General features: G+C 36.8%; 1 protein-coding gene and 1 pseudogene across 1 annotated transcript in view; one reads left to right on the plus strand and one right to left on the minus strand.

Moving 5' to 3' along the window:
- LIMA1 (LIM domain and actin binding 1) overlaps positions 1–14,511 on the minus strand; it is a 74,813-nt gene that overhangs the window by 46,558 nt on the left and 13,744 nt on the right. The window contains exon 2 of the mRNA XM_011368318.2: positions 4,188–4,329. Coding sequence (XP_011366620.1) covers positions 4,188–4,306 — 119 coding nt within the window. The 5' untranslated portion in view covers positions 4,307–4,329. The remainder of the gene's footprint in view (positions 1–4,187; positions 4,330–14,511) is intronic.
- On the plus strand, positions 10,154–10,269 carry LOC111744802 (annotated as a pseudogene).

Consider the following 14,511-nt stretch of genomic DNA (forward strand, 5'->3'; position numbering starts at 1 on the left):
CAGCAATATGTCTCCACTGAGTATGAAACCTGGAGAAAACTCCAGGCTGATTCTGATTTTCATTGTCTTAGTGCACACCATGCCCTCTCCTACTTCTGTGCCTTACCTCTTACTGTTCCCCTTCTTCTGCATTGTTGACACCATGTTCCCAATCTACCAAATACAATTCAATTCATCCTTCAAAACCAGTTCAATATATTAAGATATGTGCATCAGAAGAAAAATACTAGACAGAAACAAGTTAAAATATTAACATGGACAGGTTACTTTCTACAGCTCAGTTTTCTCATCTAAAACAGGGGTAATGTCTCTCCCTCAAATAGTTTTTGTTAGGATTAGAAATAGTATCTATTTATATCAAGAGTCTAGCATAGTGCCTGGCACATTGATTCTGATTAATGAGTTCAGGATTTACAGTTTTCATAACTGCTATTTGCCCTTATAACCATCATGGAGAAAAGGCAACCTACAATGCTATGAGAAGGTAATCTCTAAGACCCCTTTGTACTTTCTCAATGCAAAATTAAGAAGGCCCATAAGATGAACAGCTTTTTCTAATGTCCTAGTCTTCATCAGTGCTACTACAAGAATCAAATCCTCTATCTGGAGAATTGGCTGGGCTAAACAATGACAGAATAAAGGAGTGAGAAGGGAACTGGGGAAGGGGTAAAAGTTTCATTGACATAACTGACCAAGTTAGGCAAGGAAGGAAGTGAAGTCAGGAAGGGGACTGATATCCACAGCCTAGGTGTCCTGGTTTGGCCAAAGAGCAGGGTCAATGGGAATAAGAGAGTGGAACGAGTGGAAGTATAGGAAGCTCTAATCAGAGAGTAGGTTTTCTAAATGCATATTTCAGAGATAGATTCTGGGTGATGATAAGATTGGGATTGGACACAGGGGCATGAGAGACAATGTGCAGGTTGAAGAAATAGAGAAGATCAAGAAATTATAAGTTCAGAGTACCAGATAGGTCATTTATGTGGACCGGTGATTCTTTACTTGGGGAACTATTGGCCCAGGGGACATGTAGAAAAGTGCAGAAATACTATTGGAGTTTCTCCTCCATACCTTTTTTCTTTTGGGGTTGTCACCATGTCATGAGGTGCTACTAGCATTTGGAAAAAAGTAAGATGATGAACATCCTGCACAAGGAAAATCTGCCTCATTCAAAATGCTAACAGCACCCCCACTGAGAAACACTGAGAAAAGAATGGAACTAGAAGCTATTCTCCCCAGTGAAGGCAAGGAGTTTGGCCTGGAGGCTGGCACCCCACTGCAATGAAGAAGAGTATAGTATAGTTAGATGTGAGCCTCAAAGCAAGGGTTTAGTATTTTAGAACAAGGCACAAAAAACAAGGGAAGGGAAATAATAGTGGAAATGTAGGAGAATAGCATCCCAGACTCCTGGCCCCAAAACATTTTAGGGAAGAAAAATGTGCAGAAAGGCAGGCAGCCACTACTCAGAGACAGAATACATGTCAAGAGAAAGCCAAGTTCAGCTGAAGAGAGGTGGAGCTAGGGAGGGTGAAAAGGGTAAGAATGTGGAGAAGTTTCTCTGCAGAACAGGGAGTTTCCAAGTCCCATTAATCACATCTCAACACTGTCTCAAATCCTTCACTTCCTTTCCATTCCTGTTGCCCTCCACCCTCAACAGCTTTCACTTGGGTTCTCAAGAAAACCTCATGACTTGTCTCCATGTTATCTCTCAACTTTCCAGTATACCTTTAACTATTGCCAGAAGCATCTTTCTAAAATGCAAATCTGATCATGTCATTCTCCCTGCATGAAAACTTTCAATTGTTTCCATTGTTTATCTAACTAAATCCTAAACTTAGCATGGCATTCGAGGCCTTCCATCTGGCCCTAACTGAACCATACCAGTCCTTTCTCCTTTTTATATTTCTCCATGCCAGACTGCTTACTTTCCTATTCTCTTTATTTATGTTCAGTTTCTACAATCCTTTGCTTGAACCTATCATTCTGCTTTATGTTGAAGTTCACTGCTTTGAGTTCATAAGTCCATCTCTTCCACTACCAATGCTTCCTAAATTTCCCGGAAGGTAAAAATCACCCTTGATACTTGTTAAAAACACAGATTCCTGGGGTGCATCTCAGACACATAAGAAACTTCAGGGTGGGGGGCACTGGGATGACATATAGGATGGTTTCAAAACATGTCCAAAAAAATCTTTGATATTCCTCTCATCAAAAAGTAAAGTCAAATTCCTCTCCCTCTGAATATGAGCCAGCATTAGTGATTTCCTTCGAATGAAGAAATGTGGCAAAAATGTATAACTTCTGAGGGCTAGGTCATAAAAGGCAATTCTCTGACCCTGACTCCCTTCCTCCTTTGTTCCCCCTCCGTGTCTGGACACTTGCCCTTGGAACCCAGCCAACCAAGCCGAGCAGCCACATGGAAAAGCCATGTGTAGGTGTTCCGACCAGGGCCCCAACTGAGAGCCCAGATGACTGCCAGCATCAACTGTCTCACTTGTGAGTTCAGTGAGCCTTTAGATAGCTATGGCCCTCTGTCTTTGAGCCACCGTGGCTGATGCAAAAGGGAGTGGGGGCAAGTGCTGCCCGCACTGGAGATTTATAAGCAAAATAAATGTTGTCATTATTTTAAGCCATTAAATTTTGAAGATTTTTTTTTTCGTGCAACATAGATAACCGGAACACCATGTTATTCTTAAAATGAAGTTTGGGGATGTCCTCTACTATATAAATTATACTAAACTATACTGTTAAGTTCCTTGAGGTCAGAGATTATGTCTTAATAGCTTTCCAGATCTCAATCTCCTTTATTTTTTTTCTGAAGTATCTTTATTGATTTTCTTTTTTTTGATAAGAACAATACATGTTTGACATATAATTGCAGCAATATAAAATGCATAATGTGGAAGATAAAAGGGCTAGGTAGTCTCACCCCATCACCACTCTACCTTAAGTGATAACGAAGGTCAACTGTTTGGAAGGGCAGTGTTTTCCACATGACAAGTGCTTGATGGAATTGTTATTGAAGAAAAGGTGACACTGTAGATTACAGAAACTGCTTACTGGTAATCGACTGTATCTTAGATACAGCTCCCAGAATCACTGTCTTCAAATCGTTACTATCTTCCTTCTCTTAAATGTATTGCAGCTTCCTATTAATTAACAAATTCTACTAGCAAGGTAAACCTACCACCTGCCCTAAGCGCCTCCCCACTATGGTATCTCTATTTGAGTGAAGTCAGTGTATTTACTATTGTGGTATATTATTTACAAACACCATTCCTTCAACATTTGTTGAGTGTCTGCTATGTTCCAGTCACCGTGCTACACACTAGGGATACAAAATAAGCAGGAAAGGGCTCTCATATCAAAGAACTCATGGTCTAGAGCAGGGATCGGCAATCTTTTTCTTACAGGGCCAGATAGTAAATATTTTAGACTTTGAGGGCCATATGGTCTATAGCAACTCTGCTGTTGTAGCATGAAAGCAGCCACAGACAATACACAAATGGACATGGCTGTGTTCCAGTAAACCTTTATTTACTAAAACGTAGCCAGAGGGCTGTAGTTTACCTACAAAGTTTGCAATGTTCAACAAAACTTTATGCAATGGTGAAATGTTTCTGTGATGTCCAATATGGTAGCCACCTCTAGCTAGCTATGTGTAGCTTTTAGACACTTGAATTATGGCTAGTGCAGCTGATTAATTGAATTTCAAATATTTAATTTTAATTAAATTTAAATAGCCGTATATGTAATGGCTACCATATTGGACAATGCAGGTAGAGAGTATACTTTACATTCCCTTTAACTAAATCAAAACCTGCCTCAAAACTCATCTCAGTCAGGAAGCTTTCCCAACTAGCTTCTGCCCACTCTCTCTCTTATTCTATATCTACTTCTCACTCCTCTTCCTTTTGGACTTGCTGGCATTTTGCTTAATAATTATGTATTTTATAGTTATCTTTTGTATTTGCAACTTTTCCCCCCAACTAAACAAAAATTCAAAGACAGAAAATGTATCTCCTGATTATTATCATCCTCCTCCTCCACAGTGCCATACAAGGTCCTTAAAATTCAGAAGGTGCTCCATAAAGCCATTTTACATCATCTACTTCCTTTACTAATTTCTCTGACAGGCGGCAATGTTTACTCGAGGCAGATGGTCCTTTTGGATCAGAATGAGCACTTACTTGGAGAATATTTCTACGATAGCCGATGACTTGTTCTTGTTGACAAGAGAAAGTTCTTTGGCTGTTACCCTCAATGACAGTGAAGTCCATTGCTGTCTATTAAATGGAGTTGATTCCATCTTGTCTATAGATACTGAAATACCTATGTAATAAAGAAAGTCAGAATATTAGACACAGAAGAGGATTCTCTAGCATCCAAGCACTGGCAGTGGTGTCGTGTAAGTGAGAGAGCAGAGCCCTAGATCAGCATACCACACTCCTCTACCAGTTCTCTCAAAAACTGTAATCTTGGTTGAATGATTCAATACCTTTGGGTTGTAGTTTCCTGTAAAATGAGAAGGTTAGAATAGATGATCTGTAAGGTCCCTTCCAGTTCCATCATTTTATGACTGACCCTACTGTGCAAACATCAATCGACCTTTCCTTGAACTTAAGTCTGTTCCAGTCACATTTGAAGTGAAATGTTCCACTCTTCTGAGTTACATCCCAGGGGAGGTACAATCAGCATCTCTGTAGACTCAGGTCCAAATTAGGTTCTACCTACGTCCAAGTTTCTTTTGGCTGCCTTCTCTCCCCAAGCTCTGTAGCACTGACATCTTATTGTTGTGAAGACAGTTGGGGACACAGCATGAGATAATGTAAAGAGTGAAGGCTTTAAGATAAGGTAGACTTTAGTTGAAATCATAACTTTGTTACCTTGAACAAATCTTATTATCTTTTCAGTTTTAGTTTCTTCAGCTGGAAAATGAGAATAACACCTATCTTTATAAAAGTTTTGATGTGAATTTAAGGAGATAATATATTTAAAATACTAGGTATGTTACAATAGTATTAAGAGGATTTAAGTATATTAGTATTGTCTTTTGTTATAATTTTTACTATTTTAAAGCCTTTTAACATTTTGGGGAAGTATAATGAACTTTAAATTCAGGAGAATAAAACCTCTGTACTTAAGTGCTTTCCTAAAATACCTTCTGTATTAACCAATGTTACCCCAATAAACTTAATTTAAAAAAATTTTTTTTAATAAAAAATAAAAAAATAAAATAAAATCCCTTCAAGTCAAAGACTGCATAAAGCCATGCCCTTGACATAACCTAGTCCCTATCCTGGATTGTTTATTTTTTGCCCCAAGTAATTACCAAAGGAGTTCTAACATTCGGCCAAAAGAGGTGAGATTAGAAATGAGTCAATAGTTTCCTTATGTGAAGAGTGAAAAATATCGATGAAAGTACTACTTGTAGTTCTCTTGACAACCACAGAGCATAAATGATCAGGTAGAAGCAGGTCCTGCTTTCAACAGCCTTGACAACAGCAGAACACATGGTGTGTTACGCAAGCAACCTGGGCTTCCATTTCACACTAAAAGTCCTGTGATGCAAAGTGAGTTATAAGCAATCCTAAAAGATGACACTACTTTCCCACATGTAGTACTTGTTCTTCCAACTAAAGCCTTATCTAAAAACAATACTGGTTTTGTTATTTTTGTTTGTTTGTTTTAATCCCCAAGTTGGAAGGTAACATAGAGCCCTCTAATGGTAAGGAGCTCTGGCATTAGAGACAGATGCATCTAAGTGGGAGTGTTGGCCCCATCACTTGAAGCTGTGTGCTCATCCCTAAAACTTAGATTTCTTACTCATAATAATAGTACTTACTTCATAGTATCTTTGTGACGATAAATAATATAAAAAAGAAAAGACCTTGACATAGAATAAGTAAGCAATGAACGTTTTTTATCTCTTCTTCCTGGATAAAATAACATTAATTCTGTACATGTTCTGTGAAATAAATCTGAATGTAACAAATAATATATGATATTTCTCTATTTGCTTTCCAGTTTGTAACTGACAAACCCCCTGAACATGGTCGGCCTTTTCTTTAACAAGAAAAAGATACTGAAACAACAAACAATTCATCTAAACTTAATTATGTAAAACCACACTAATCACCCTTTTAGCCTAGTTTAGGAAATACTGACCAACACTTTAAGACATTATTTGGTACAAGTACGCTTCCAGTATAGGTGTGAGTATAAATGTCAGTTCTTCTGACATTTGGGGGACGGAGTGTGAGAAAGAAAAGAGTTTAATGCCAAAGTCTTATTCCATGGTCTTGATTACTCTTGGCCAGGAAGTTAAGAAAAGTTATCACATCTATCTTGGTATAAATAAGGCTAGGGGAAGCACACTTTATACTTGAGGAATGAGGGGGCTCATACTCTGACCACACTTCTCTTCACAGAAGCATACTATTATTTCTTAGCAATGTGATTAGTACCCTATGAAACAGAAAAGGTAAAAATCACCTGGTACCAGGTTACTGAGTAACTGTTTCCCACAGGGTATATAGAGTAACTGTTTCCCACAGGGTGTACAAATAATGTGCATGATCTACTGGGCTTGCTAACCTGTACACAAATAATTACAGCAGACAGCAGAATGTAGTTAGAGGCAATGCATGGTCTAGGAGTGCATGACCTGATTTTCTGGCTTGGTGGGCAGGAAGGGAAAAGATATCAAATTGACTTAGGATTTAGGAATGGGCAGAATTTCAACAAGTGAAGGGAGGAGGAGGAAAGTGCATCTCAGGTAAGAGGAACAACATTACACCGTTACAGAGGTGAAATAGCACAGGAGACTTCAATGGTGTTAGACTCTAGGTGCAAGAGAAGTTGAAAATAAGCTATGGAAAGATAGAATGGGAAGAGCCTTAAAACCTATGCTAAGGAGTTTGGGCCATATTCCAATAGTGGAGAGAACTAACCTGTGAGTGAGCTGAGATGAGGTCTAGTCTTAAGGTGCCACTGTCTATCACATGTGAGACCTTTATGGTAAATGAAAAAATAATTTCCCTGAGCCTCAATATACACATTTGTAAGAACAGAACAACTCTGTAGTGGATTACTCACAGTCTCTGTGTTGGAACACAGAAAGTTTCTGAAAAAGCAAGAAACATAATAAGAGTAATGTTTTAAAAGAGGATTCTGTAGCAGTGTGTAACCTGATAACAGAGGAGAAGACTAAAGTCTAACTCACTAATCCAGAAGATCTTAAAACTGTCTAAGTGAGAGGTAATCGAGGTTTAAATTAGAATAGGTGGGAATAGAAAGGTGGAAAGAGAAGTGACAGTTCTTAGAATAAAATAGACTTAGGAATTAAAGATGGAATCATCAAACTTAAATAATGGTGAATACTTATGCCATTAATGGAGAGTAAATACAGGAAGAAAAGGAAGAATGATGAGTTTTACTTTATACATAGAGATATACACATCAGCTATAAAAACGCTAGTGATATACAACAGGAAGCTAGAAATTCAAGACTAAGGTTAAAAATCAGACTCTTGCAGGAAAATGAACATTTTAAAACGTCTACTTATGTGAAGTACATATCTTACATAAACCGCTTGTAAAATCGCTTTACAAGATTGGTTTTATTATCATATTTATGATCAAGAAACTGAGATTCAGAGATTTAAATAACTTTACAATGATGACTTGGCTATACAGTAGCAGGGCTGGGATTGAAATCCATATTCTGTTTGATTCCAAAGTCAATTTTCTTTCCACTACAAGTAATGAATCATGATTAAAACTATCACTTTAAGCCAAAGTAGAAAATTGGGTAGCAAAATCTCTGAAACCTCTAGCTGCAAACTCATATAAATTATCTTTCAGTAAGAGTATAGTGGCAAGCGTCTTCCCAGAATGATGCACATCAGAGATAATCATTTGTTCTTTCAGAGATACTTAGTTACCTTGGGCCTGCTTGAAATACTCTTCATTGTATCTTGACTTTTGTGGGCTTGCATTAAAGCTGTGATATTTCCCCCACTTACCTGCTCTCAAATGAGAGTCCCATATTCAGACTTAAGGACAATGTCCTTAACCTTAGAAATCCTGTTAAGAGTGAAACAGGCATGTACCAATACCTGGGAAGACCCACCCAGAAGGAGATATTCAATCTGAGCTGCTACAGTATCCTTGAATATATTATTTCCAGAGGCCCTGTAGACTTTAAGATCTAATCCACTGCACTGCCATATACAAATAATAACAGCAGCTATCACTTATTGGGCACTTAACTCAACATCATTGCAATCCTGGAGATGGACTAGTAGAATTTCCATTTTTAAAAATATGGCTCATTGAGGTTTAATAATTTGCCTAAGGTCACGTAGCTAATATACGTTCAAGGCAGAACCCAGTATTTCAGACTGTGGATGAAAAAAGGGTTCTGGGGAAAGTAACCTCACTGGGTGATCGGACCAAAAATTCCTAACTGGGCAGGTCATGCTGGGTAATTATGCCCCAGGCCTAACATCTTTACTAAAAGGTTTTTAAACAAGCCCTGTTCATTGTTCTTGTGCATCTAGGTTAACACACCTTGAAACACCATAAGTAATACCTTTCCAAGGGGTAACCATAGGGTAACCATCCTCAAGAGAGCACATAACCTTAACTATCCTGTAATCCAATTACCATCTTGCTTTCTCCCACCTTCCTGTTATCTTCCTTATGTTTCAAATACATACAGAAACTGCAAAACTGTCATTCTCTGGAGCATTTGAGATTTGCTTCATGGCAATTGTCATCGGTTTGGCTCAAATGCACTCTTACAAAAGTACTCTACAGGTTTGGACGTTTCTTACACTGACAAAATTCTAAACCTAACCTCTTAGGTCATATTTATTCTACTACCACTTCAACTGTGAAGGAAGAACTGCTGGAATGTTTAACAGTTGTGTGCAAGAGTTTAAGGAAATGGATATAACAAAAAGCCTCAGAGACTATAAGGACGATGGTATAACAAGTACAAAAGAGATACAAAGAAAGGGAAATCATTTGCTAAAAGGAAGATGTTTTTGGCTTTAGATACGCATGGCAGATTTTTAAGAGAGCAGCTTAGAAATCAAGTAATCAAATCCCTTTTTACAGTAAGGGAACTGAGCCACATAAAGTCCAGTAATTTCCCAAACTCACTAGCTAGTTAGCATGAGAGCCAGAGTTCTAGTTCTCAGTTCAAAGTTCTTTTTATTATACTAGGTAGCTCCTATGGGTGAGCTGTAGCCTGGAGATAAAGATCTCTGAACAAAGGTCCCTGAAAGTTTAAGGGCTGGGCAATGACTCACTGGGATATCTGGCCCCAGGTATCTGCTTCCTGAAGCGATTGCAATTGTTTACGGTGAGGTCTGTAGCTACTTCAGGAAGCCTATTTTAATAATAAGACTTAAACCTTTAATATAGACATCTCACCAAGTGAATTGGCTCCCAGAAACCAGCTGGGACAAAAGCACATGAGCTTTTTTAAATCCCTGAATCCTGTTCTTATAAATCCAACGTCAGTCATCTCTCTATCTTTCTCTCTTTCCCTTTTTTTTTCTCCTGAGGTGGCTACTTGTTTAAGAGGCATAGTTTGCCTGGATGCAGCCTCAAAAAAATTAAAGAGAACGAAGTACAGTTGACCCATGAACAATATGAGTTTGAATTGTGCAGGTCCACTTACATGTGGATTTTTTTTCAAATAAATATCGTAAATGTATTTTCTCTTTCTTATGACTTTCTTAATAACATTTTCTTTTCTCTAGCTTACTTTATTGTAAGAATATACAATACATATAACATACAAAATTTATGTTAATCAACTGCTCATGTTATTGGTGAGACTTTCTTCCAGTCAACAGTAGTCTATTAGTAGTTTTTAGGAAGTCAAAGTTATATGCAGATTTTAGACTGCACGGGGGTCTAAAAAGGTTGTATGTAGTCTAGAATGCACAGCTTCTTTAACTTCTGCGTTGTTCATGTCAATTGTACAAACTCACTTGTTAAGAAAAAATGTTTTTTCAGAAATAAATTATAGAGCTTTAAAGTTTGTTTTTTGGACGTGGTTGCATAGTGGAGCAGTTAGCACGTCTGCTTTACATGTAGAAGGTCCTGGGTTCATGCCCCAGTGGATCCACAGTCCACTGTCTATGGCCATGCCACCTTGAACAAGCCCGATGTCTGATCTTGGATGCTAAGCTGGGTTGGGTCTGGTCAGTACTTGGATGGGAGACCACCTAGGAAGACCAGGTGCTGTAGGCATAAAAAAAAAGTTTTGTTTTGTTTTTATTTAACCAAGAACTCTTTCCCATTTGAATGTCAACAGGTAAAAGGGAGCAACCAATTAAAAGGAAAAAAAACAACCTAAAAAACTTTAAGGTGCAAAGGGAAATTTTAAACAAGAACAATATGCAATATTGTGCCTACAATTATTTTTTTTTTTGGAATACAAACTACATTTATTTCTAAGGGTATATTTTTGTATTAAAAATAGTAACTAAATTCACATACTTGAAAAATTTTTGAAAGTTAATATCTTTTTAAATCTTTTATTTTGAAGTAACTTTAGACTTACACAGAATTGCAAAGATAGTACAAAAGTTCCCATATACATTTCACCTTGATTTACCTTACATTACTACAACACGATTATTAAAATTAAGACATAAACATCGACACAAAACTATTAACTCAACTACAGACTTTATTCAAATCCTACCAGTTTTTCCACTAATGTCTTTTTTCTGTTCTGGGATCCTGCACTGAAATTAGCTGTCATGCCTTCATTAAGTCTTCTCCGATTTATAACAGTTGTTTCTCCTTGACTTTCATGACCTTGACACTTACGAAGAGTACTGGTCAGACATTACATAGAATGTCTCTCAATTAGGGTTTCTTGGTTTCTTCAATAAAAAGAACCAGAGTTCCTTAGAGAAATGGTTGTTTCCAGAGCTGGTGCAAGGCAAATAAAGATGAGCCTGGAAGATCTCGCAATGCTCAAAATAAAAAAAAAAATTTTTTTTTTCTCAGATTAGACTGAAGTTATAGAATTTGGGGGAAAATAAGACAGAGCTAATGTGCTTTCCTTACTTCATCCTATCAGAGGGTACATGAAACTGATTTCTTATTACTGGCGATGTGAACCTTGATCACTTGGTTAAGGTGGTGTCTGCCAGGTTTCTCCACTGTAAAGTTACTACTTTTTCCCATTTATGATCCATAAATATCTCACGGGAGATATTTTAACCCTGTTCCACCTTAAACTTTTACTCATTAATTTTAGCATTCATGGGTGGATCTTGCCTTCAGCAATTATTACTGTGGTATTCTAATGGTGATTTTCTACTGCCTTCCTTCCTGTTACATTTTTAATTGGAATTCTATAAGAAAGAATTGTCCTTTATCTTCACTTATTTATTCGATCACCTTATATTAGTATAGACTCATGGATATTTATTTTATTCCCCAGGTTACTTATTTATGCTCAAATTGTTCCAGCTTTGGCCATTTGGAGCTCTTTCATCTTGGCTCTAGTGTCCTTCCAACATGCCACCAATTTTGTTTTGTTTTAGCACTTCCTCACTTTCTGGCACTATAAAATGTTCCATATTTATCTTGCACTTGCCCTGCCCAGCCCTGGAATCAACCACTTCTCCAAGAAGCCCTGGTTCCTTTTACTGGAGAAAACAGATCTGGGCACTGGTGTACTCATGCTACTCAGATATCACTACTTCTAGGCTCTCTTAAAGGACAGAACAAGAAATATATGTGTGTAAATTAACCCATGTATATATACATATCTATATTTCTATGTTTATCTCTATTTCTACCTATCTGTATATGCATATATTTTTAACTCTAAATTCATAATGATACTTGTGACTTCATTCAAGCATCGCAAGAGTCTTTCTAGTACATATTCCCTTTTATTTGTAACTTCTTTCTCTGATAGTGAGGAAACTAATTCTATAGAATTTTGACATGAAAAGGAGTCTAGAATCTCCAAAATTATGCCATTACCAGTATCTACTACCTTGATACATCATATTTATTTTCATTCTAGCTATCAGTGCTATCCCTTCCTTAATCTCACCTTTTAAGACTCAAGGGGAAAGACTACCGCCTCAAAAAATCCTTTCCTGAACTGCTGTATTCCTATTCCCAACTAGTATAGGTCACTTCCCCTGCCTTATTATAATTTTATCAGTCCTACTTGATAGAAAGATTCTTGAGGTCAAGGGACAGCATCTAGTATATTGCTTTCTAAATAGAAGGAACTCTACAAATTTGTTTTGAATGAAATTGGCTAAAGGTATAAATTTTATCCAAAATACTATCAGTACAAAAAAAATGAATGCTTATTATGCAGTCCAAAACAAGTCGTCAAGAAAGCATATATCATTTTTCAGAACTGTGAATTAGTAATGTTAGCTTATTCAAACTCTGAGATAAGTGATATGAAAAAAAAAATGGAAACACTAAATAATTTAAAATACTATACATAAAAGGCTCATTATCTATTATTCAGCAACATGGTGACAGTCAAGTGTGTAGGCATGTAAAATAATCACTGCTACTGTTCTTGGAAGACATTTAGCCAGGTCCCTGTAGAAACATGTATCCTAGACAATAAGAAAATTGTTAACAATGACCAAATTCCCAGGGGTCAACATAACCTAGCACCTAACAAATGCTCGATAAATCTTTATTATTACTGTCTTCAATCAATAAGTATTGTTTCACACACGCCTTTTATTTTCTTTCACATGTGAACTTTGTATAAACTTTTTCTCACATCTTTAGGCAGGTCCACTTTCTCTCTCTTTATCCCTACCTAGCCTTTCTCCATACATACTCCTCACTCTGTCTAAAAATGCTTTAGACCTTCCCCTGGACTTACGCTACATGTCCCAGCTTAGAAGACACTTTCCTATAAGTACCTTCCTGGAACCCCCAAACCTGGGCTAGGAGGTTCCTCTTAAGTTCCTAAAGTACTAGACCTAATCCTAACACTGATCGCATTGTATTACTACTACTACTACTAATACTACTACTATGATGATTATTATTTTTAATCATACTGTATTTTAACTCTCAGAACAGTGTCTAGCACATGGTGGACACTCAAATATTTGTTAAATAAAGAGAGGAATAGATGGTATCTGAAATCATTTGTTAAATTTAGCTCAATTTATAGACTAGTACTTTGTGGGAAAAGAAAATGAAAGAAGACAGTGGGTTGTGTTTGTTTATTCCAAAACAAATCATTCCAAATTATGGGAAACCCATACATAGATGTAGCCATCAAAAGTCTCTAGCACTAAACTCCAGAATAAAACTGAACCTTATTAATACAGGTTGTTTTAGTTAACTCTCTCTGTTGGCATAGTTCAGGTGTTTTCTTACAAATGCTAATTCTTTCAAATAACTATTTAGCTTTTCAGGTAACAAAATTTCAGGTAGTAAATCTATAACCTAAAAGGGAGTTAAGATGAGAAACAAAAGGGGGTAAAAAAACTTAATTCAGTAGGTCACAGCCTTGAGTGTATATAAGAATCACCTAGGAAGTTTAAAATACAGATTTCTAGGCCCCATGCCACTACTGCTACTCATTAGGTCTGGAGGAGGGCCGAGGAAAACCACATTTTAACAAGAACCTTGAAGTGACTGTAGTGTCAGAGGTTTCCCCATCACATGTTGAAAATACTGAAATAAAAGGGGTTAAGACTTCTATGTATTCTAAAAAAAATGGAAAAACAGCAGCATTTTTCTATTTCCCACTTCAAATTTTATATTGCCATTCAAATTTGGCTGTGTAGGAAAATGACTGCCTTTTAAAGGCAGACTAAGGTTTAGACAAAAATGAATCTGGACACTGAACTGATATATTTGTTACCCATCATCTAGGTTTACATCTAACTTCCCTGCCCAGAAGGCACAAAATCATTGTGTAGACCAATGACTCATGATAATAAAATAAAAGTGAGTTCTTTTTATTCCTTTTTATTTTCTAGTTTGGTTTGTTGCTGAATTTAAAATACTGCTTGAGAAAAATCTATGAGGTCAAAAAAATGATATCTGAATAGAAATTCCTATTTATTTTTATCTATTGAATATGAGGGCAATTATAATTTATTGAGTTGTCAAAGTTTAAGCAGAAAGCCAGCAAGCTTGGGTTCTAATCTTTAATATGTCATTAATTAGCAGTATCATATGCTGAACAAGTCATCTCTTAGGGCCTCAATTTCTTCTTATGTAAAATGAAGGGGTTAATACGGCCTGGAGTTTTTCTAAATGCAGGTCACAATTCGTGAATTGTGAAAGCATGTTTATTTGTGTTAATGAAATAGAATGAAATAGAAAATGTCAGAGTGCATCACACATAGCATAGGAAGTCTTTTATAAAGCTTTTGTTTCAGTTATTTGTATGTATATAAACTGGGTAAGAATGTAAACTATTTCTTATTGTGGAGTGTGGTTAAAAAATTATAGTTTGACAAGTGC

The sequence above is a fragment of the Pteropus vampyrus genome, unplaced genomic scaffold (assembly GCF_000151845.1).
Source record: "Pteropus vampyrus isolate Shadow unplaced genomic scaffold, Pvam_2.0 Scaffold140, whole genome shotgun sequence".
Classification (NCBI taxonomy): Eukaryota; Metazoa; Chordata; class Mammalia; order Chiroptera; family Pteropodidae; genus Pteropus; species Pteropus vampyrus.